The 25,247-nt window shown below is 31.9% G+C and overlaps 1 protein-coding gene across 2 annotated transcripts in view; it reads right to left on the minus strand.

Moving 5' to 3' along the window:
* Positions 1–25,247, minus strand: part of LOC143235006 (myotubularin-related protein 13-like) — a 123,225-nt gene that overhangs the window by 35,576 nt on the left and 62,402 nt on the right. For both annotated transcript variants that reach the window (XM_076472711.1, XM_076472710.1), the window contains exons 15-23: positions 25,005–25,154; positions 24,598–24,666; positions 23,867–24,058; positions 16,443–16,544; positions 14,242–14,438; positions 10,866–11,029; positions 7,728–7,801; positions 6,705–6,900; positions 4,611–4,744 (exon numbers count right to left, since the gene is read on the minus strand). In XM_076472711.1, the coding sequence (XP_076328826.1) occupies positions 4,611–4,744; positions 6,705–6,900; positions 7,728–7,801; positions 10,866–11,029; positions 14,242–14,438; positions 16,443–16,544; positions 23,867–24,058; positions 24,598–24,666; positions 25,005–25,154 (1,278 nt within the window). The remainder of the gene's footprint in view (positions 1–4,610; positions 4,745–6,704; positions 6,901–7,727; positions 7,802–10,865; positions 11,030–14,241; positions 14,439–16,442; positions 16,545–23,866; positions 24,059–24,597; positions 24,667–25,004; positions 25,155–25,247) is intronic.

Below are 25,247 nucleotides of genomic sequence, written 5' to 3' on the forward strand. Positions count from 1 at the left end.
GCAATAATGGTGACCATTTGTTTTTTAATTGGATTCTTAGGTTGGGGTTACTAGTGCATTTTGAGAAATATAAGATGTTTATGTACCCTCCCCCACACTGTTTGTATGTTGTGTTGTAGCAAATTTAATAGTTAATGACATGACACCATCAATAAACAATCAAAAAACACATTTGCATTCTATTTCTACACATGTCTAAGTAGATTTGACTTGCTACCACAATGTTAAGCCACAATTTTTTATACTTTTGAAATTTAAGATGAAGTAACTAAAAATAATGAAACATCACAATTTCAAGCAAATGTTTTGGTCTCTAATAATTATTTGTATTCACCTTCTTCATTCACATCATTTATAACAACTTACTTATACATAAATCTTTCTGTCTGTCCATCCATCCATTCATTTCAATTAATCCACTAACCGTCTACATATCTACAGTAATCTATCCCTTCACGGTACAAAAGATTATTAATATAATACGAAACTTCCAATTAAAATGTTCATAATGTTTTTCCTTAAAGTAAATAAAAAATAACACAGATTTAAACCAACTATATAACCAAATCACAGTATATTTAATTTAAATATCAGAAATCTACTATGTGTTTATAAACTGAAACCAATAATCAAAATATCTAATTTTAAAAGCTACTTATCACAGCAGAGTAGAGTTTCACTAGTAGCTCACTGAGAATAACAAGTTTTATTCAGAAAAACTTGAATGTCACACATGTGTTTTAAAGATTGCAAGTCTTCTGTATATAAAAAGTTAGATTTTTTAATGAAGTACTTTTACTAAAATTTCGTTTGTGAAAATAAGGTCTGTTTAGTTACTAGTGCCAGTTTGAAGTTCAAAAAAAATCTCAAATATCATATATATAATCTCTAAAACCTCCTAAATACATTTCAAACATTTATTTTCAGTAAAACTTTAAATTCTGTTTGTTATTTTATCTGTCCTAACTATATGCTATCTATCAATTTGACTGACCTTGTAACCACCATATAAAATTAGGAAATAAATATAAATAATGCTTTTTTATTCTAGACTGACTACAGATTAAAATACAAAAACAGAAATGTTCAGACTAAATAGCTTAAATCTCATAACATTATACATATTTATTACTTTTGTCATACTGACCTTCCACTCATGCCTGGCTAACATTAAAGAAGTTGCACTGATGCAGTGCACATACACTTACATTACTGTATCCAAGAATATAAAACTGGTCATTATAAAGTGACCAGTCTTGGTAGTGCTTTAATGTAAAACACAGCCACAATTAATTTATAATATGCTATATTTGGGTGTATACATAGTTACCATTTACAAATAAGTTTTTAGTTATTTTTCTTAAAACACAGAACAGTAAATAAAGAAGTATAGCAAATTATTTCATCTTCTAATTATGAACTTTGTACTCAATTTCTGCTTGCCACAGGCTGCTAAGTCTATCAAATTTCACACATGTAAAATGAATTTTTTTTTAGGTTTTATATATGTATATTTAAAAAAACATTCATGAATTACAACATCAATACCACAAAATTCCACTGTAATTTATCACACGTAGTAACTAAGCTGTATTTGAGTCTAAAATTTTGAGCTGACTAAAGACTCACCTTCCCATAAGCTTGAAATTTTGGATCAAAAGAAAGAGTTGCTATCATTATATTTAAACACTACTGAGATAACCACTAGAGACACATTATAAAATTTCAATTGTTTATTCAAATGACATAGACAGAATTATGTACACATAAGGAAATGCTTCCAAAAATGAAAAAAGGTAGGCATGCCACTGTGTGTGTGTGTGTGTGTGTGTGTGTTTACAAACATGAGCAATATCACAGCACATAGAAAAGATAGGAGGTTCTTAGCTTATATTATAGTTGGTTGGTTGGTTTGGTGTTTTATGGCCCAAAACAACTAGGCTATCTGCACCAAACATCCAGTAAAAAGCTAAAATTAAAGTAAAATTATTGAAATTCATAAAAGAAAAATAAGATAAAACAAAACAAAGGTTAATTTTTGAATTAAAAATATAAATAGCCTTAAATCCAATTTTTACATCTGATCTACAGTAGTAAGAGAAAAACTACAGTAACACAAGTTCTGAAGGACTTTCATTCGCATAATTGTACTTATCATAACTCACCAGGATGACTAATGTGTAAGTTCAAAAATCAGCATTAGTCACCTGAGGTTGGACTTTCCATTTCTGGTTTCAAGTTATTTGATATTATGGCCAGTTAAAAGACTTGTAGCAAAATTTTAATAATTATAACTCAACAGGATGACTAATGGGTTGTTCAAACAGCAGCATTAGACACGTGAAGTTGGCCTCTCTGGTCTTGTTTTTGAGTTATTTGATGTTATGGCCATTTTCACAAAGTAAAGTAATACATGTGTTAAAAATCTCTGACTTGCAGATGTTTTTTTAAATCGTTCTCAACAATAACTCCTCCTGATGAATTCAAAGTAGCTTGAGGTGTACCCTCAATAGGTATATCCCCAAACACCTTTGAATGCAAGAAAAGTTCACTGTGTTGAGATGTGGATGTTTCCACCAATATGTCACCAGAGTGAAGATTCTTTACTGACTTTGCAGAGCCAGCAAGTACCTCTAGTCCCTTCTGAATGAAAAAGGGACACATCTACAGTAAAGGTTTATCTGGAAGAGAATGTAGTATAAGAAAATAAGGTGTTACAGATGTTGAAGATTGCTGCTCAAAATCTTCAAGTGGTCATTTATCTATGGACTGTTTTTTCACTATTTTATTTAAGCTTTTATTTGGAGGATCCATAATAAAAAAATAATTTTTCAGTGCCCACTGACCCCATGCACAATGGAGCCCTATGAAGGGATGCACTACAATGCCAGACAAGGACATTACAGCAATGCCAGGGTTTTGTGAGCACTATACCCAAACACCAGCATCAGATACAATGTCCACAACACCTGTTGAGAACATCCAACACTGGTATTTGGTTGACCCCAGCCCAAGTGGGCCAACCAATTGCTCATCTACATGAATTCAAGGCCAAAGTGGTGTGTTAGGTTTGGACCCCTCAACCACCAGAATCCTCCTCTCCCCTTCATGGGTCACCATGCACGACAAACATGTGGGTGGATGTTCAGATCCCAGAGAAAGTAAACTGAAAGAACAGAACCTTCCCAAGGATGTCTCCTCCCCACATACAGAAATCCCCACTGAGAGATTTTTATATGATAGCTTGTCAATACTATAATTTAAATTCCTAATTCAAACAAAAGTTCAGACTTTGTATTTGGACATCACAAACATAATTTGAATCAATACTCTATTGAACATATCAAATGAAACACAGAAATCAATATTTAGGTGTGTTCTTTTAATATTTATTTTCCAATTAAAAAATTAACTAATATAATAAAATTAAAACTTGAATTATGATCTATAATTCAATAACAAACTTACAAAAATAAGTTCAAAAAATAGTATTTCAATAAAATTTTAAATGCTAGTCAACAAATGCGATGACATGGCCTTTGAGCCATGTCCTGTTGCAATAGGGTTAAATGATTAAATCACCAATTTTATATTGTTGAAAGAAAAAGATGAAAAATAAAAATGATGTTAGTTTCTGAGAAAAGTGGTATAAGTATGCAGTATAATATAGTTTTTGCAATAATTTAATTTTAAAATTATCATTTGATTTTTACACAAATTTTTCTCAACCATTTATCCAACAAATTGCTTGTGTGTTCATGGCTGTTTATTACAAAATTCCTAATAATATACAAGTCTTGCAAAAATTATCATTAAAAATATCATGAATTACTTTAATAAAATAATCCTTATAATTGCTGATGGAATCCCTCTTTATGTATTTCATATAGAAGTGATTACACACAGACATATCATGTTAGTTTAAAACATATTACATGGATATATTTTCATTCACTACCATAATAAAGGAAATGGATGGCAGGTGAGTACTTATTTTGGTTACAATTTGGTTGGTACTTAACGTAACTCCATCAATATCTTTAACAGGTTAATTTAACAATATATGTAAAACTGAAGACCTACAATCCTAAAAACCAATGTAAGATTTAACTCAAAACTTAGGCCAACAAATAGAAAAAGAAAGAGCAGCCAACAGCTAAAGTTTACATGATCTTTAAATGTATTAGTTTTTACCAATGTTAGCATTCTGAGGTAACAATGATTTATATATTTATTTTGCATGACAGATTGGTCTTACAGCCTAACAAACTTATTTCACTCTATTTTTCTTTCACACATTCTTCTTATTAGTCTAATTATTTTATTGTAATTATATATTTCATTGATTTATATTTTTTTATCTATAGATGTAGTTATTGTGATACTTTATATAATTACTAAAAACTGCATACTATTAAAGTAGTTAATATTATTAGAACCAATTTAAAAGTATCCTCAAACAGACATGATCAAATTTTTTACATCCCAAAATGTTCAACTTAAAACTGCCTAATTATCTTTCATAATATATGATGATAATGCTAACTGCCACCAAAACAGTTTGAACTTTCAAACAGAAATGAGGAGATAAACTAAAGATATACTCGTACCTGGAATGTATTAGAACGAAGCTGTAAACCTTCTTGAAGAATCTGGTCCACATGAGCAAGACACTGAACATTTACCCTTTTCTCTTTGGTCAAAGTAGCCACTGGGAAACAACGAACAATTACTTGTTCAGATGCTATAAGAAAAGGGCAAGTGACTGTTTTTAACACTGCTTGATTTTCATAAAAGCTTCTACATATGACCTCAACAAAAAAACAACTAATTTAAAAGCAATTATTTAAAGTTTTTTTTTTTTTTATATTCCCATCTAAATACAAATTTTGACCCACAAAAAATGAGTAATAAATTTGTTTCACATCCACATTTTGAGGTCTCTGACTTATAGTTCGAAGTTCCAAAGTTTAAAAACTAGTAAATGGAACAAAGCAAACTAGCATAAGATTTAAAATTGGAAAACTAGTTTGACAGATTCTTACATCCCCTTCAGTCTCATGTTTTATTTGCACAAATATGTCAAAACTAACTTCTTTAATATCAAGTTCATTTGTTCTGTTCACTGTGGGTTTTTTCATTTGCTATTAATCTGTTACACGATACATTATTATATAGCAATGTTCTCAAGTCAAATTACTATGTCTAAGTTCTTCAATACATTTCCTGCAACAAGTACTGAAAACATTCCAGATATTAAATGAAAACTAGCAGTTATTTTAATGTACCAAATGTACAAGGAAACCTAATTTTTTTAAATATTTGTTATAGGTTTCCCACACTGTTGACAAAAGGACTACAAATCTCAAGCATTACTTTGTTTTACTTATTTTACATAATTACTTGTATTGTTTCACAGAGATTATGTTTGGTGTATGTTACTTGTAAAATACCAAAATACTTAAAACATCAGAAATGCTTCTAATAATAATAATTATAATCTAATTAAACTTCCATTCTTGTTCATTTGTGCCACCCTAAACAACAAAAAACTAAAATCACAATGTCATTTGAAATAAAGTTGTTTTCAGAAAGTGATTTAAATTAACAAAGAATAAGACAACTAAATTTTAAAATATCTTATTTTCCTTAAGTACCTAGAAATTTTAGAAACTAACATTGAACAAACTATACACACTAAGGTATCAAATACAGTTAGCTAGGGCAATAAATTTTAAGTTCAAGTTTGTTACAAATGACAAGAATTTAGAATAATCAAACAGTGGCTTATTTTCAAAACAATGGTAAAAAGTTGCAAAGACATTTTTCCAACTAGTTTGTTCTCAAGTAGCTTAGAATTATTATTCTTGTATGTTTTGTATAAGTGATAATAAATTTACTATTATACACAAATAAAAACGTTATTCTACTGTCAGAATAGTTTGACATTGCAGAACTCCTATCTTACCATAATCACTAACTGTAAAAAAATCTTTACCTTATGTCTTCTCATATATTTCTTTTAATTAAAAAAAAGACAAAAAACATAATACAAAAGGATTATTATTAATAAAAACTGTCAAAATAAACTACAAAAAAAATTCTAGATTTGTCACTTTTGAAATTTTACAGTATAATTCTTTGTTCTTCACCAAGAGAACTACCTTTAGTAATTTTCTCACATATCATATAATTACTGCTTACCTAATAGTTATTCACCTTACACTTATGTAGAAAAACAAGAATATTCACTACTTAATAATTTTTAGCCATTGTATCTATGGCTAAACATCAGCCTAAGGTTTATCAGTTACTGATAACTGTCCAACCCATTTGCCCACCAATACAAGGTTCTCAAATTTGTAATTTAAATAAATTTTAAAGAGTTTTATCAATTTATGATTATATTTAAGAAAAATACTTTCTAAATTATAAAAAATAATTATATTTTCAGAAATTGTGAAATTTATTATTGAAGTATGCATTCTGTGCCCTTGACCCCAAAGAAATGCTCACAAGTTCCAATAATATTAAATAATGATTAGCAGAATTAGCTTCCAAAATACAAAATTCACTCATTATATCTAATGTGTTTTATTTCAATCTGTAAAATGTGTTTGAGGTATTTGTAACAAATTTAATCTCAAAATGTTATTTATTGTGAATGTTCTTAACTGACAAGAATATTTTGGCTATTAACCTACCAAAAGGATCACATGGAGTTCCTTTGAAAATTATACGATAATTTGTAAGGAAAATTGCTCCTTCAGAGGGCAGTAAAGATGGTCCACCCATTACACCTCCTGTACCATCTTCTCGTCCATCAGGAATAAGGTACACCCGAAGTCCTTCCATAACAAGCTCTTCTCCTTGTAGAAGACTTGGGAAAAGTATCTTGGGCTATCAAAAATAAATTATCAAGATGTTATGATGAAGAGCAAGACAGTTATTTGTAATGTTATGAAATATTTTGTGCATCACCAGCTTCAAGTGTTCTGTGTTTAATACAGATTATGGAGAAAACTGAAGGAGGAAATATAAAAAAAAACTAGCAACAGTTTGATTCAATCTGCACATTTGGAACCTTCAGATGGAATACCACACTTTTATTATTATTGTTATTACATCAGAACTACAGTTCTCAATTGGTCAAAATAAGAACTTTGTTCCTATTCATGTAAAGTGGAATTCAAGACCTTAATCTAAATTAAAAGAATGACAGCATTAGTGCATATCAATATGAGAATAGACATAAATATTACCACAAGGTTTTAAAAACAAAAGACTTGTGAATTCATTAAATGGCTAGAGGAATCAAACAGAATAAAGACATGTCAGGAATTTATCAAAACTCATTAGTAAATATAAAAATAAGAAACCGAAAATTCCCTTATTTTTTTAATGTCATTTTGAAAGAATTTCAGAAAAATCCTAATTTTCAACTCATTTATTAATACCGAATCTTCACAGAAAGTAGATAGTTTTGCCAAATTATAATTCAGTTACTTTTCTCTGAAACTAAAGTTTTAGCTTACATTATGTTCTTCTGGTCTCTTTGCTAATGAAACCTATACGTTACTATTCAGTTCTTATCTATATAGGGACCTTACTTTTGATCACAAGTTCTTAATAATGGAGAATTTCACTTACATTACAGAAGTTCAATACCCTATTAAAATACTAAGAAGTTTTTATTTGTACTAATTTGCTTTCAGATTTATACTGACCTTCATTATAGGAGGTAATCGTTTACTTTCTCTGTAAACAGCTTCAAGAGTTTCTATCTGCATTGCAACAACACCTGTTGAAATAAAGATAGTATATAAAGTATGTTTTTTTGTGTTCAGTTAGAAATAGAATCAAAAACTCATTTATTAAAACATTACAAAACTTCAAACTGCTAGTTACATCTTACTCATTATTATTAAATATTTAACTTGGTCACAAAAATACAGGAAACATACTGCTTCATAGGGTGTGAAAGCTATTCAATGCAATTATAACATAAGTATATAACACTTTTATGTCTGCTCAAACTTTTTGATTGAATAACAAATGTAAATTGTAATAAGTAGTTGTAAAAAAGTAAAATGGATAAAGATAGAGCATGACATATCTGTACAAAAGCAAAATAAGGCACAACATGTTTGCACAAAAATATTACATATTTTCTTTTATCAATGCTTTTATTGTATATCATCAAGAGATAACTGGAGCACTTTTTGACAGAGACAGTAAACATGTTTTCATTTATTTTTCATATTTATATATATTTCAAAGTAATGCAAATCATATCCCATTTGTAACAAGAAGTATATTATAAATGTCACATTATTATTTTTAAAAATGCATATTGTAGAAACTGTCATCATTCATTTCAAGTAACATACAAATTCACATATAAATTACCAGATGCACAACCAATGCAATCATTAGTGGTACAGATTCCAGTAATTTTATGCTTTCATATTAATACTGCATTTATCAAGACAAAGTAATGTATAGAATTAAGCAATTTTCAATTTTGGTGTCAGTTTTAGATTACTTTAATATTCCATTTAGTTTTTAATTTCATGATAATTATATATTTATAGTAATATATCAAATATAATTATTTTAATTTTATTACCATGGTACACACACAGTGGCATTTCTACTCAAGAAACAAAATTAGAGAATACAAAGAATATAGAAAATAGAGGGTTTTATTTGGAAAAGCTTGTTTTCACAATGTTCACATAGGGCAATGAAGTGGAAAAAGCCAGCATGGTTTAGTAAAGATTTAAGATATCATATCAGAGATACACAAAATAAATTAACAAAATTTAAATTTACTGGAAATAATAAGAACTTGGAAGACTACACGAAATCAAGGGAGCTCACAAAAATGTAAGTTAAAAGGGTAAAAACTGTATATGAAAAAGGGTCGACTAGGAGATTTAAATCAAACAATAAGAAATTCTTTAGGTATGTGAAGGGCAAGCAAAATATTAGGATGGGAATTGGGCCTCTTAATAATGATAGTGGAGAGCTGATCTCAGATGATTATGAGTTGGTAAACTTATTAAATTATATTTTCTCTTCAGTATTTACAAAGGAAGATACAAGTATTATGCCTTAACCAGAACACTTAAATGTATGAGGAAAGCACTGATAAAAAAAAAGATATTTTAAGTTCTTAAATTCTGAGCAAAAAGTTGGAAAACTTAAAAATTGATAAATGTCCTGGACCAGACAACGTTTATTCTAGAGTTTTAAAGAAATTTGAAGATTTTACCTGTAAACCTCTAACTAAAATTTAACGGATCTAAAAGATGTTGTCCAGGCAATTATAGGCCAGTTAGTCTTATATCAGTAATTGGAAAGGTTTTGAAGAGTGTGATTAAAGATGCATTGTAGTCACTTAAAGAAGTATGATATAACATCAAAGAGTTAGCATGGATTCACTAAGGGAAAGTCTTGTTTATAAATCTTCTAACTGCAAGAGTTGATGAAGGAAATACTTGATTTCATAAAGCTTTGATTAAGTGTCTCACAAAATATTTTTACAAAACCTAAATATGTAGGTATGGAGGAAGTGTTATTAAATTGGAGAGAAAATTGGCTGGAAAGTAGCAATAAATGGGGTTAGATCTTACTGGATCACAGTTAGAAGCAGTGTGCCTTGCATATCTAATACTGGGTCCTCTGCTGTTCATAATTTATACTAATAATATTGACTCTGGAATGATAAAGTTTGAAGTTTGCAGATGACATTACAATTTTTGTGGTGGCTAACTGTATCAAACATGCTGCAAACTTACAGGGAGATTTAGATCATTTGATGCATTGGACCAATACATGGTATATAATGCTTAACTATCCAAATACATATTGTGGGATGACGTATGTAGGTTTTCACAATTCAAATTGTTGTTATGACTTCAATGGAAATACATCTTGGTGTTTTGACTGAAAAATAACTTAAATCATCTAAACAGCATACTGTACCTAGGAATAGCACTAAAAGGGATTTGGGTAACAACTACAGAAACACTGAATATAATGCAAGGGATATTATTGTTTCACTGTATAGATCATTTGTAAGGCCTCATTTAGAATACCATTAGAGTACAGTTATGGGTTCTCTTCCTCAAAAATAACACTGAATTTTTGAAGTAGATTCAGAGAAGAGTCACTGGAATAATACCCTGGATGGTTAAATTGTCCCATAAAGAGAGACTAAAATTCCCTAAGCTTGTTTCTTCTACAGAGAAGGTTCAGAGGATATTTGATTAAAGTGATTAAGATTATTAAAATATTGATAATATAGATCCATCAAACTTTCTTATGATTAACAGTGAAATCAATAGGACTTTGGGAGCATGGGAGTTGTCTGCAGTTTAGGCAGTATTACTTTTCAAACAGGGATGTTGGCTTTTGAAATGAGCTACCTTCAAGAGTGGTGGACACAGAACATTTAACTCAATTCAGAAAAGATTGAATGAATTCATGGGTAGTCAGGGGTGGTTATAGCTGAGAGCTGGAAAGGACATCCTTAATTGGCTAATAAGCTCTTTTTCATCTCTTTAAAATTTTATGAAATTTACAATTTATAGGAAACAAAAATAGAATACACTAAAGATACAAAAATTCCATAACTTATTCATAAAAATTTGAGTTCAAAATTTTTCATTTTGGTTGCAACACTTTGGGAAATTTAGTTTTAGCTACAACAGAGGGCATTACCATGTTTTCATAAGCTAGTGCTTTGACATTACATGTAGTGAAAAGATACACATACAAAGAAATTGTATCATTTTACTGATCTGATTAATAACTGTGTATGCCCAAATGAAAAAGTGAATTAGGAAAAGTATACAGACCTGGTATCATCTGATGCAATGACTTGATATGTTCTTCTGTAACACCACTTTCTGTACATACTTTGTCCACAAACCTTGAAACAAACTTAATAACATTTGCTCCCACTTCAGATGTATCTTCCTCAAATCCACTTTCTGCATCCATGCTGTCTGTCTCTTGTAGACTAGAAAAAGATAGTCCCCAAGTAATTAATTTAAAAACAAGAAAAAATCACAAAAAAATTAAAATTGGTATTTAATAAATCCAGAAGTAGGGTTCAAAAATATTTTTAAAAATCCAAAGCAAAATAACAAGGCAAAGCTGAGTCTTTACTTGTATAAGTTGAGAAATCACACTCTACACAAACTGTTCAAAGCTATCTATAAAATATATAAATAAGTATTCCTACTGCAGATAGAGCCACTCCTATTCATAGAAATGTGATTAAAATACATGTTAAAAATTTCCTTCAGAGTCAGATAAAAACAACTATATCTAACTCACATGCTTTTTAAGTAGCACCAAATTATATTTTGTTTCAAAACCACAAAGTTTGCTTTGCCAACTTAAATAACTTAAATGTCAGTTAGCCAATTTCAGCTATTTTGACATTAAACTAATTAATCTTTCACTCTAAATACAAACATTTAACAAACTGAACTTCAAATAAATGTGATGCAACACTAATGTAAATAATATTCTAAAAGGGTTACTTAAAAAAACTGTTTTAAGATTCTGTTAGTTTCTTGATTATATACAGAAGGTTTCTACAATTGGAAAGTTTAACTTACCTTGAAACTAAAAAGTTCTTTTGTTCTATTGAAAAAGAACTTATTTATCATAACCTTACATGAAAATTTACCAAGATGTTCTAAAATATTTTATACCTTGTGATTTTCAATCTGTTGACTTCACATGTAAAAAGAATTATATCAACCTCACGTGCACAGGCTTAATACCAATAATGTTAACTAAAAAATATTAAAAATAACATTATCACATGGTTGCACACTGAATAGTGTTTACTAAAAATAGGACACAGCCCTAAAAAAAAAAAGACCACATTTCTGTGTCATTCTACGTGAAGAATGTCACCAAAACATGTACTCTCTTCCTATAACTGTGCTCTTTTTATGATAAAGTTTAATTATTATGCAATTATTTAATATTACATTACTTTTTACATTCTACATATGCACAAACGCTGTTTAATGTATTTGATGTTTACTACAGTTCTGAATTTACTATATATATATATATACACTTTTATTTTTTAAGATAAAAAATATTGTACACAAAAAAGTCAAAATTTTAAATGATGTATTTTTAGAAAAGATTTGTTTCTGAATTTACTATAACCATATGTACTTCTGCAGGGTTCCCAAAAGTGTTCTGTTTCAAGAGTAAATAAAATCAAAATTAAAACTAACAAATATTTCTACTTTGTGCTTTTCAAATTCTTATGGCTGTATTATGTTGTAGCCTACAGTGTACAACTCTTCTCAAGATTCATGGCATGCACACATTTTATTACTCTCATGAGAGTACAAATTCAGTGTTAAGCAGCCCTTAGGTGATGTTATTTTAGTGTCTACTGACTGTCTGACAACACACTATTGTGTAGTGGAGCAAGTTTTTAAAACAGGTGATCCCTTCAAGCAGTGTTCAGGCCCTTTTGGGGGAAAAGTAATCTGAAAAATTGAATAACATGAAATAAATCTGATAAATAATAATGATTACCCACATAAGGGAAAAAAGAAAATCTATACTGGAAAATTCAGAGCAGACAGATACCATATGATACAGAAAAGTGAGATTGACAATTTATATAAATATTTCATTTTTAAATAAGAATAAATCTTGTAAAGTTCATAATAAGCATGTTGATCCCCCTTTGTACACACAGAGCTAATATTAAAGTTGAACAGTTTACTACTAATTAATTTTTTTTAATAATGCATATAAACATTAAATGAATGTTGTTTTTTCCAATATTTATACCTAAACATGGAATCCAAAAGAATTATAAAGCACTTTCTACACAAAGTGTAAACACATACACACACATATATGTATATATATATTACAAAATCAAAACCCAACTGTAAGTAACTACATTAAAAATTAATACCCCACTTGAACAGCAAATATTAATACTTACATTATCAATCATAACAAAAAATATCTATGCCTGTGAACAAAACTCTATCTAATTTAAATGCTGTGTTAGCATATTTCTACATCCATGCTCATCTTTTAAAATTATGAAAAAACTCTCTTCACACTACTACTAGTTGTGTGTGTGTGTGTATTTCTTAGAATTGTCACTGGCTTAGATAGTAGTTTACCTACAGTAGTGTACATGAGGAAGATTCTTATCACTCCTAAATATTTTATTCCTTTATGCACTAATTCAATAAGCAGTCAGTGCCAAGTTGGAAATTTAATTTTTATAATATTAAGTTTTATCATATACGACATTTTAAATTTTGCATTCATAACAATACATTCAGATTTTGCAATATTTACATATTATTTATTAGGTTCACTAGTAATTCAGTTTGACAAATGGTATATATTTTCTTGTAGTTCAATGCCGACTTTAACCTTTTGATTTTGTTACCATTTCTTAACAGCTGTTTCCAAGCCATTATATATCCATTGAGACCATTCCATGCTGATATATACCTCATTGTCCTTGAGGTAATATTCATTTCTTTATTTATGACAAATTCAATTGTAAGAGCTATACTTCACTGTTAACTACCTTGTTAAGAGCAAAGTTTGAGATAATTAACATAGCTTTTTTTCAGTAATGATAGTTTTATGTCCCTTGGGCCCAGCAAGGCCATGTTTTTAGGGTGCTTGACTCGCAATCTGATGGTCACAGGTTTAAACCCCCATCACATCAAAGATTCTCACTGTATCAGTTGTGGAGGTACTATAATGTTATGGCCAATCCCACTATTCATTAGTAAAAGAGTAGTCTAATAATTGGCAGTTGGTGGTGATGACCAGCTACCTTCCCTCTAGTCTTTAACTGCTAAATTTGTGATGGCTGGAACAGATAGCCATCATGTAGAACTGTGCAAAATTCAAAACAAACCAAACAAATAAATCATGTACCCTTTACCATGTCCTATTTCCAATACTTTATACATGTAAAATTTGTAATCTCTAAAAATAATTTGACCATCAAGTAAAATTTGAATAAAACAAACTAACAATCATTCACAAGAACATTAAACATTTACATCAAAAAATTATGTAGCTACAATAATCTAACTAGAAATGTTTGTGGATGTATTGTATAGACTTAAAACTTTTGAAAAATAAAATCTCTGGACTATTATTCCACTGAAAACTGTATTTTACTAAGAACATTTTAGAAACTACCTGTTTGTTATATTACTGTTACTATTGCTTTCCTGTTCAATATCAGCACGAGACTTTGCATTCTTGTTAACATCTAGTGGCACACGTAGAGAAACCATTCTGTTGGCATAATGAATAGCCTGGCTATAAACTGTTGACTCTTCATTAGACACCATCTCTTCTTGTTGCTCTTTGGGTCTATTAAGCCACAATCTCATCTTCAAAAATAGAAAATTTGTAAAGCTCATTACATCACCATTCTTTCAGCTTTCTCTATGGGAATGAAAGAATCAAGCTACTCACAAGAAAGTTTTACCCCATAAACATATCCTCAAAAAAAACCAAAAAAGAACAGGTCTAATATATTAAACAGTTACAGATATTAGAATATGAACTAGTTCTTGTTCTTACCTACTGATACAGGTAACTTTCCTCATTATAAAAAAAAGTTTGCAAAAACTTGCTAAACATGCAAAATAGTACAATAAATACAGTACTCTACATCTGAAGAATGACAAGATTTCTGCATGCATTTCACATCAGTTTGTCTTCAACCCATCAAAAGACATTCCCAACAACCAATTAACAACCCTCATAGAATTCACCACGATGAAGATAAACTTCATGTTCAACAACCATAACTATATACAAACAAATGGTCTAAGCATGAGCAACCCAGTATTACCAGTTCTAGCCAATATTTTTATGACACAAGTTGAAACACAAACAATTAACACAGCATTACATCCACCACTATACTGGTACAGATATGTAAACGACACAATTGCGGGATTCACATCTACAGAACACAGACTTAATTTTTTCAATCACATTAACTCCATACATCCCAATGTTACAATTATATGTGAACAGGAAAAAAAGCAATCAAATATCATTTATTAACCTTAAAATTACAAGAAACGATACACAATTTAACACAGGAATCCACCAAAAAATCACCCATACTGGACTATACATTCCTTGGGACTCAGCACATGAAACAAAACAAAAACTTAACATTCTAAGAAACCAAATAAACACAGCCATAAAACTATGCTCACCAGATAAAATTAATGATGAATTAGACAAAATAAAACAATACTTTATCAACATCAACAAGTTTCTTTCACAAACCGTAGAAAACTTTATTTGCACACACCTGAACAAAAATTAAAATCAACTAACAAAAGTAAATAACCCCATGATTTAAAAAATCAAAAAACCATATATGTCTGCATACCATATATTCTTGACATAAGCAGAAAAATAACCAACATTTGGCAAAAACTAGCAAAATATGACATTCCAGTTAATACCAAATTTATTCAAAAACCAAGCACAAAACTAAATTCTATACTATGTAAAAACTACACTGACAAACACAACACCAACATTATTTATAAAATACAATGTGATAACTGCCACGACTTCTATACTGAAGAAACAAGCACAAAAATGGAAACCAGATTCAAAGAACATAAAAAGTCACCTTCACACGTTTTTGAACACTGCAAATCAAATAAACACAACAAAACCATAGAAAACACCCAAATACTAAATAAAGAAACAAACCTAAACATATGTAAAATTAAAGCCTTACTTATACAATAACTGAAGCCCAAAATAAACTAATACAAAGGAACACCTTTATACCACAACCACCTTCAAACATGTGATCAGCTACTGGTCAATAACCCTTTCTTTCTTTGTGAGCCTGACGATGACCGAAGAAGGTTGAAACATTGTTCACTTCTCTACTAGTGCTTTCTCTACCCATACCAGTCGTTTTTAAATATATAATTATCCACCAGACACACCAAAATGATACAAAAATACTTGGAAAAATTAATACTGTAGTATAAAAATCTATTTTATCAATCACAGAAATAGTAATTCAAAACTTTATGTTCTGGATGACTCTGATAAATGAGTACAAGTGATATTTATTGTTATATATAAAACAAAAACTATAAAGTTTAACATAATAACAAAGTTATAATGATGTAAATAATAACCCATTATGAATTCTAAGTGATGTTTTGATGCCAAACAAATTACTTCTTTTCACTTACTGTTCAATTTGTTTACACTTTCCTCATCAAAGAGCTACTCTGGAGTATCCCATAGATGAATGGGTTATAATAATAAGATAAATAAATAGCAAATACACAGATGTAATAGCCTCATTCCTAGTTTTAATGTCTTATAAAAACGTAACCCACCTGTTCTGCAGCTATTTCCACGGCACTAGGTTCTGGAGGTCTAAATGTAGTTGATTTTCTGTTAACCACATCTTTACCCCATATAGGACCAAATTCTTTGTTCTACATTTGTAAAAAGATTTCCAGAACGGAAGTCAAAGATTTCTTAACGAACTAAAAATATTAGTTGTATGTGATACAGAAAAAAACATGCAAACAACTGTAACATAATGCAACACGTTTATAAAAATCATAATAGTGGAATTTTTAACCCGTTCACTGCGATTGGGAAAGTATGTCCTAGTTGCAGTGACTGAGTTAAGAATGCCCACAGAATGCATTAGGATGTAACATAAATGCATACCATGAATAGAGTAATTAAAATTTGCTTCAAGTAATTACAACAATTATGATGATGAAAACTATGTACACAGGCTCCTACTCACTATAGATTAGAGAGGCTGTTTCCAGTTCAGGTTACTCTACAAAGTCAAGTCTTACCACTAATCAGGTGTTATCACATACAATAAAGAGATGACATGAGAAAAAAATGAAACTCCTTCCCTTACATGGTAATCCTAATTTTTCAATATAAATAGAATGTTGTGCATAACAAACACAAAATTCTGCATTAATATAACCTCTGATTTATGTACTGATCTTCAATCAGAATAAAAAAGTTTAATTACTTTAGAAAATAAAACCTCAAATATAGCTTGAAATCAGAGGCTGTAAAGATTTTTTAATAAAGAATGCAATGACTAACATTCCTACTAAAACTCAACTCAATTGAGTAGCAGCTAAAACACCTTCAAATTAGTTGGACTGACAATGACTAATACACTGCCTGATCAGTTGTTTGATTTGGTGTTTTATGGCCCAAAGCAAATAGGCTTTCCATACCAAACATCCAGTAAAAAGCTAAAATTAAAGTGAAACTATTAAAATTCTTAAAAGGAAATTAAGGTAAAACAAAACAAAGTTTAATTTTTGAATTAAAAACATAAATAGCCTTAAATTCAATTTTTACACCTTGTCTACAGTGGTAAGAAAAAAACTACAGTAACACAAGTTGTAAACGACTTTCATTAGCATAATTGTAATTATCTCACCAGGATGACTGACGTGTAAGTTCAAAAATCAACGTTAGTCACCTGAGATTGGCTCTCCAGTCCAGGTTTTGAGTTATTTGATGTTATGGCCATTTTCAGAAAGTAAAGTAATACAAGTGTTAAAAGACTTGTAGCAAAATTTTAATAATTATAACTTGACAGGATGACTAACAGGTAGTTCAAACAGCAGCATTAGACATGTGAAGTTGGCCTTTCTGGTCCTGGTTTTGAGTTATTTGATGTTATGGACATTTTCTAATTTCAAATCGAACTAGATACACTTTAATTCTTAAAAGGGAATCACATAAAAAATAGCACTAATGTATAAATTAAAAAAACTTAAATAGCATTAAAAAGATTAATGGCCTTTAAAAAACTAAAAGCATTACTAAAGTGGATAGTGTCACGATCACCAATAACACTGTTTAACGTTATGGATAAACCTTGGGACAAAATATGTTTCAAATGGTGTCGTCGCTGAATTGTAATGACAGAAAGACAGTACAATATGGATTATTGTGCCCTGAATGTTACACAGACAACACATTGGTACATCAGTCCCAGATGAAAGACAAGGATGAGTTAAAACTAAGGATGGAAAACACAACCCCAGATGGGATGCTGTGGTAAGGATCAAAGTTTCAAAGCATATAGTAAGGACAGTTGCAAACAGCATAGGTGTAGAGAGAAGGATTATGAGACTCTGTGTATAACCTCTAAACTGAGGAAGTGAGAAACACCCCAGCGCAAAACCCAAGTCCCTGATGATGAACTAGGTCCAGCATCTTCAAGGCCAAGGTCCTGACAGAGCCATAGACCAGTGATCGATAGTCTAGGTTCAATCGAATAAGAGTACAATATATCTTTAGCATAGAACACCGATCCGCTCCCCAAGTGCTGGAAGACAGGACACAGAGGATGTTCAGTGCACTTATACATTTGGCCCATGGCTGCTTGGTGTGTGGTATATAGGTCAGCTTACACTCAAAGATAAGCCCCAAGAACTTTGTTTCGGGGACCACAGGTAGCACAACTTCACCGATATGGAGTCCAGGGTCAGGGTGAATACCCCATTGGCAGCAAAAGTGCATGCAAACTGTTTTAGAGTGAGAGAAGTTAAAACCGTTTGCTGTGGTCTACTTCAGTAAATGATTGAAGGCAGTCTGTAGTTGCCATTCAATATACCTTATGTTTAACGACTGACATGAGATGTGAAAGTCATTGATAGAGCCTTTTTGCAACAGTAAGAGGAAGGTGTTCAGTGATGGCATTCATCTCTATATTGAAAAGTTTGACACTCAAAACACAGCCCTGAGGGATTCCAAGTTCCTGTAGAAAAGAACAGGAAAGTGTTGAAAAATGGGCAAATAGCCACATAACTCATATACATGGAGGTCTCGCAAAATGACATACCTCCATGTTGTATCATAAGCCTTCTCAATGTCAAAGAATATTGATACAAGATGTTGTCATTTGAGAAAGTCTTCTATGATTGATGTTTCAAGTTGAATCAGGTGGTCCATGGTGGAGCACTGTTATCAGAACCCACACTGGGTGGGCGAGAGAATGATTTTTGATTTGAGGAACCAAACAAGACAAGCATTAACCATCCTCTCTAAGGTCTTACAGATACAGCTTGTCAAAGCAATTTGATGGTAGTTTGAAGGAATCATGGAATCCTTCCCAGGCTCAGAGAAAGGTAGGACAATAGCCTGGTGCCAGGCATCAGGAAAATCATTCTTCTGCCAGATCCATTTAAAACAATCAGAAGAATAGCAAGAGAAGAAATAGATAGATGGTGCAGTATTTAGCAGTGTACATCATGAAGGGGCAGTCTGAGTTCCACCAGTGCAAAGGGATAATTATAGTCATAGAGACAATCAGCTTGAAAGAAAAGAGGTGATTGCTCTGCCCAAGGCTTGATGGCTAAGAAGGTAGAGAATGAAGCAGAAGTACTAGATACCTGGCAAAAGCTTTCACCTAGAGTATCGGCAATGCTCTGGATATCAGCTACTTCCTAGCCATCAAAGATCAAGAATAAGAGGGGGACAGAATTATATTGCCCACTGACCTTTCGAATCTTGTCCCCTGTGTCTTTGGAACTGCTGACAGAAGATATGCTGGTTGTGAACTTAATCCAAAAGTCCTTCTGGCTTTGATGTCTTACCCACCAAGCATGTATGAGAATGTGGGATACCTAAGAAAAGTATCTCAGGCCCCTTTTTGAGCCTTCCATTCATATGAGAGGCAGGATTCCACCACAGACGAAGATATCATGGAAAACATAATGAGGTTTTAAGAATACATTGAGCAACTGCCTGTACAATACAGTCAGTTACTGCTGCCACACAGTCGTCTATTGATAGCTTACAGATGATGGCAGGATCAAGTTCTGTGAGAGCAGTGAAAGAGGGCCAGTTTGCTTGATCCAGCTTCCATGGATCTTGCCCTGGGTTATTTGGGCAGTGTTTTGTTGATGGAAGAGGATTCCAGCAACTGAAGATGCAAACAAATGATCGTTTTGCATCTTGGGGTGGGAGAAGAAGGTGTCCCCAAGGAAATGGCCATACCCAAAACCAAAGGAAGTGGATCTTGAGGTTTGCTGGAATGAATGTTAGAGAGAGAGATGGGTGTTGATGTCAATTCATCAACTTTTTTAACCATGGAGGTCAAAAGATTTTTCATTTGGTTTCAGAAGGATTCTTTTGAAGGTACAGAGAGATCTGTCTGCACTCTCACTATAGTAGTGAAACAAAGTGCAGCAACATACGTCCAAGATGAAGTGGTGGACAGCAACTCTCGAGCCTTAGGTTAAGTAACATTTTGAATCGTCTTCAAACACTGCACCTCTTTTTCTTCCAACCATTTAGGGCAAAAACTGGTTCTAACCCATCTTATTTTTATAAGATGGGTCCATTGCAGTTGATGCAATGAGGGACTCTTTCACTCTCACAGGCATCATGGTCCTTGCCACCTCAATGAGCACACATTAAGGAATCACAACATGATGTCTTCGGGTGACTGATCCGCTGACACCAGAAACATCTAAGAGGGTTTAGAATGTATGGCCCTATCTTGCAATTAAGATAACCTGTCTTGATGGTGGCAAGTGGACATGGTGATACACAGTTACAACAGAAAGTGTTCGTACCTCTGCGTCGTGAGTAGTTTTTTCCTCATAACTTAAAAAGTATCACGATTACAATAATGAAAGTATAGTATTTTATTAATATTATACTAACACACATCTACATAAATTTTGATTGAATGACAAATAAACTGTTTATAAACAAATAACCAAACATAGGAAGGACAGAAAGTGTTCGTGCATCTACTTTAATGGTCAGGTGTGTAGCCTTTCAAGTGAATTACTTGGCGCAATCTCACCTCATAGTCATCCATGATCGTTTGACAGTACTCGACTGGTATTTTCTTCCATTCTTCTTTAAAGAAGGCCTCCAACTCTTGCAAGTTTTTCGGATGACGCTGATGAACCTTAGTCTTCAACTCATGCCAAACGTTTACAATTGGGTTGAGATCGGGTGACTGCGATGGCCACTCCAGAACGCTTATATGGTTCCCCAGCAACCAGGATTGCACATATTTCAATGTGTGCTTAGGGTCATTATCGTGCTGGAAGATCCAACAATGCCAACGCCACAAGTTCCAAGCATCATTCTTGATATAAGTGCCTAATATATCAACGTGCTCTTCTTTTTTCATGATTTCATTGACGCGATGAAGGCTGCCTACACCAGAAGAACTAAAGGAACCCCAGAGCATGATTGAGCCACCTCCGTATTTAACTGTAGGGACGGTGTTCTTTGGAAGATTTCGTTCCTTCTTACGGAAAATATAGCAAACATCATTGTGGCCAAAAAGCTCGATTTTAGTCTCGTCTGACCAAAGAATACTCTTCCAATAGGTAAATGGTTTATCTACATGCTTTATTGCATACTTCAATCGTGCTTCTAAATGAACAGGCTTTAAATATGGAGTTCTACGAATACGGCATGCTTTAAACCCAGAAGAGCATAATATGTTCATAACTGTAGAGGTGCTTACTTCAACCCCAGCTTCCCTTACCAGTTTCTGTATGTCATTACATATTAAACAAGGGTTCCTACTAACTTCTCTGAGAACCTTCCTTTTGGTTCTCTCTGGAATTTTGGTGTGGTGTACGGAACGAGGGTGGTTAGTAGTTGATCCTGTAAGCTTAAACTTCGCAATTATTCTTTGAACAGTAGATTTCGGCACATTAAGTTGTGTAGCAATACCGGAAAGAGACACACGAGACTTGTATTTTACAATAATTCGGTTTTTTAAATCACTGGACAATTGTTTCCTGTTCCCCATGATGACCAAGCAGATAACCATGGAGATGGTGCTAAATTGTCGGAAGTAAATTTTTTGCTGGCTAAATTCCAATAATTATAAACCCAGTGTCTAGTTCTGGAATGGTATAATGTAGTTTATTCATCAAAATAAACAAAATTTTTATGGGAATATCATTTTTTTCACATGTTCTGAAATGTACGAACACTTTCTGCTCCTCCTATTTTTGGTTATTTGTTTATAAACAGTTTATTTGTAAATCAATTTACATAAAAATTTATGTAGATGTGTGTAAGTATGATATTTATAATATAATATACGTCTATTAGCCTAATCATGATACTTTTTAAGTTATGAGCAAAAAACTACTCGGGACGCAGGGGTACGAACACTTTCTGTTGTAACTGTAAATGTCAGATTGAGGACATTGTTTGCCATCATAATTATGTCTTTGCGAGTGGAGATACGCCTCACTGCAGAAACTCCTTGAGAGTAGAAACCAGTGAGAATCTCTGACTCAGGAATGTTCTTCAAATCTCTATCAACAATAACTCGTGATGAATTCAAAGTAGCATGAGGTGTAAACTCAATAGGTATATCCCCAATCACCTTTAAATACAAGAGGAGTTCACTGTGTTAGATATTGATGTTTCCACCAATGTGTCACCAGAACAAAGCTTTTTGACTGACTTTGGAAAGCCAGCAAATCCCTCTAGTCCCTTCTGAATGAAAAAGGTAGACATCTACCCAAAAGGTTTGTCTGAAAGAGAACGTAGAATAAGAAAATGAGGTGTTACATATGTTGAAGATTGCTGCTCAGAATTTCAAGAAGTGGTCGTTTATCTATGGAGTGTTTTTTCACTATTTTATTTAAGCTTTTACTTAGAGGATCCATAATAAAAGAGAATTTTTCAGTGCCCACTGACCCCACTCACCATGAAACCCTAACAAGAGGACACACAATGCCAAACAAGAACACTGCAGCAATGCCAGTTTCATGAGCACTATACCCAAACACCATTATCAGATTCAATGTCCACAATATCTGCTGAGAACATCCAACATTGGTACTTGGTTGACCCTACCCCAAAGCCAACTGACCCTAGGGTGACTACCTCAAAGTTGCCCATCTACAGGAATTCATGGCCATAGTGGTGTGTTAGGGTTGGACCCCTCAACCACCAAGATCCTCTCCTTCCCTTCACATGTCACCACACGAGAAACACGTGGGTGGATGTTTAGATACCAGAGGATGTAAGCTGTAAGAAAGAACCTTCCCTGGGAAGTCCCCTCACCACAGACAGAAATCCACACTGAGGGGTACACTGACTGAAGCTATGGCTCTTAATCGTAATATACTCTTTGTAGTCTGATTTGAATTACCACATTTTTTCATAGTATTTTTAGTTATAAATGATATAGTATAAAATATCTGAAATAATTATCAGTAACACGTAAAAAAGAGGACATTACGTGTGGACATAGTAAGTGGGTGACTTTTTAGTTTATATCTCCATAAACAAATAACACTGAAAGATACATGAACTATACCTTGACTGAGTAATATCTACATTATAACAAGTAATGTACATTAAATTCAGAAATTCAGAGATGATTGGTAAATAAGTTATAAAATGGAGAAGACCCACAGAACAAATATCACAATTCCCATTTTTAGGGGAGATTGAATAATTTTTAAAATATTTCATTCCATAACTGAGAACATACAACTTCTATAATATTAAAATTTGGTATATGAACTTTATTTTGATGCTAGGTTTATTCATATACACTAACAATAAAGTAGTTTAATTAAATTTTAAATGCATCTCCGTAAAATGTGACCTGCCATTGTAACAGGGTTAAAATGGTTACATAGTTCACTTAAAAGGGTACATGCTCAATGGTGCTCATTTACAACCACCATCAAATATCATTTTGCAATTGTAAAGTTCAAGACAACCAACATGCTTCTTACAAAGAAAAAACATTACTTACTTCACGTGGACTAACAGGAGAAAGGGCTGTTTCTTTACCACTATATAAATTTTTTTTGTGTGGAAGATACAAGGCTTTGATGTCCCGTTGAACATCCTGATAAAATGCTGCTTCCCAGAATTGCTGGTTAGCCCAGACTGGATGTTCTTGAATGCATGTGTATGCAAACTGAATTACACCAGTGCACATTTTCTAATTAAAAAAAGTCTATTGGTTAGGAAATTACATATGTAGAACAAAATTAGTCAACTAAAACATTATATTTTTAAACATATAATATTGTTTATCAAGACAATTAAAAATTCAATAAAAACTTTCATTTGATGAACATGGATACTACAATTCATAAAACATAAAGCATAACTAAGAATTATCCTATTTGTGATGTTAAAAAAGCACATAGGTTCAAAAAGTGTTTATAGAAATTAACAAAAACCCTATAACCCAAGCACTTTCAAAAGGTGGCATTTCTTCTTCAGGAACGAATTCAAATTCCCAGTTTGTCCCAGAAGAAGAAAGGTTCACTTTTAAAAAGTGCTCAAGTTATAGGATTTTTATTCATTTTTATAGGAATTATTCCATTTAATATCTTCTGAAATTATTACTATTAATTTGATGTTTAATAAGTTTTTACAGTCAAATTTATCAATTAAACTGCACCGACTGACAAGTTTACATTTCAGTTCAGTATTTTATTGAGTGTGTAAAAACCAATGAAAGGCAAAGTTTACCCTACAAAATGCCATAGCTAATGGAAGAATTGATGCTGCAACTTCATGTTCAACCATACTTGAATCATCCTATTGTAAAGAAAGATTTAAACAAAAAAGTTAAACTAAATCAAAACACATATCTGTATCCGTAATAACAGGCTTATGCATTTGAAGAAAATATTTACACCATTCTTGTTTAGATTATTTCATCATTTATATATATGTGACAAAAAACACAATTTTAAAAGTTTGAGAAAATGTATTCCACAGGACAGAATATTCAAGGATATGTAACATATTTAATACTTTTGATTTCAGCTGTTGTTGAATTACTAGGAAAAATGAATAACTTAAAATTCACTCAGTGTTACAATTAAATTCATAATCTACATGCTGGTCTGAGGCATTCCATACATCTTATTTACCTGCAGTGCACAATTCATAAGTCTTATAATTAAATCAAACTGTTGGTGTTCTAGAATGGCTTTATTTCCTGTCACATGCTGAGCTAGCTCTTGAGTCAGAGCTAACCTGGAAGTTTTGTTTTTGAGGGCCCTTAAGACTGCAGGCAGTGTCTGCAAAATAGGAAGAATACAAAAGTGAGAAAAAACCTTTCTAAAAATCATTTTGAATTACGTGATATACTATACCACTCTTTTTGGCAAGTG

Source organism: Tachypleus tridentatus, chromosome 12 (assembly GCF_004210375.1).
Source record: "Tachypleus tridentatus isolate NWPU-2018 chromosome 12, ASM421037v1, whole genome shotgun sequence".
Taxonomy (NCBI): domain Eukaryota; kingdom Metazoa; phylum Arthropoda; class Merostomata; order Xiphosura; family Limulidae; genus Tachypleus; species Tachypleus tridentatus.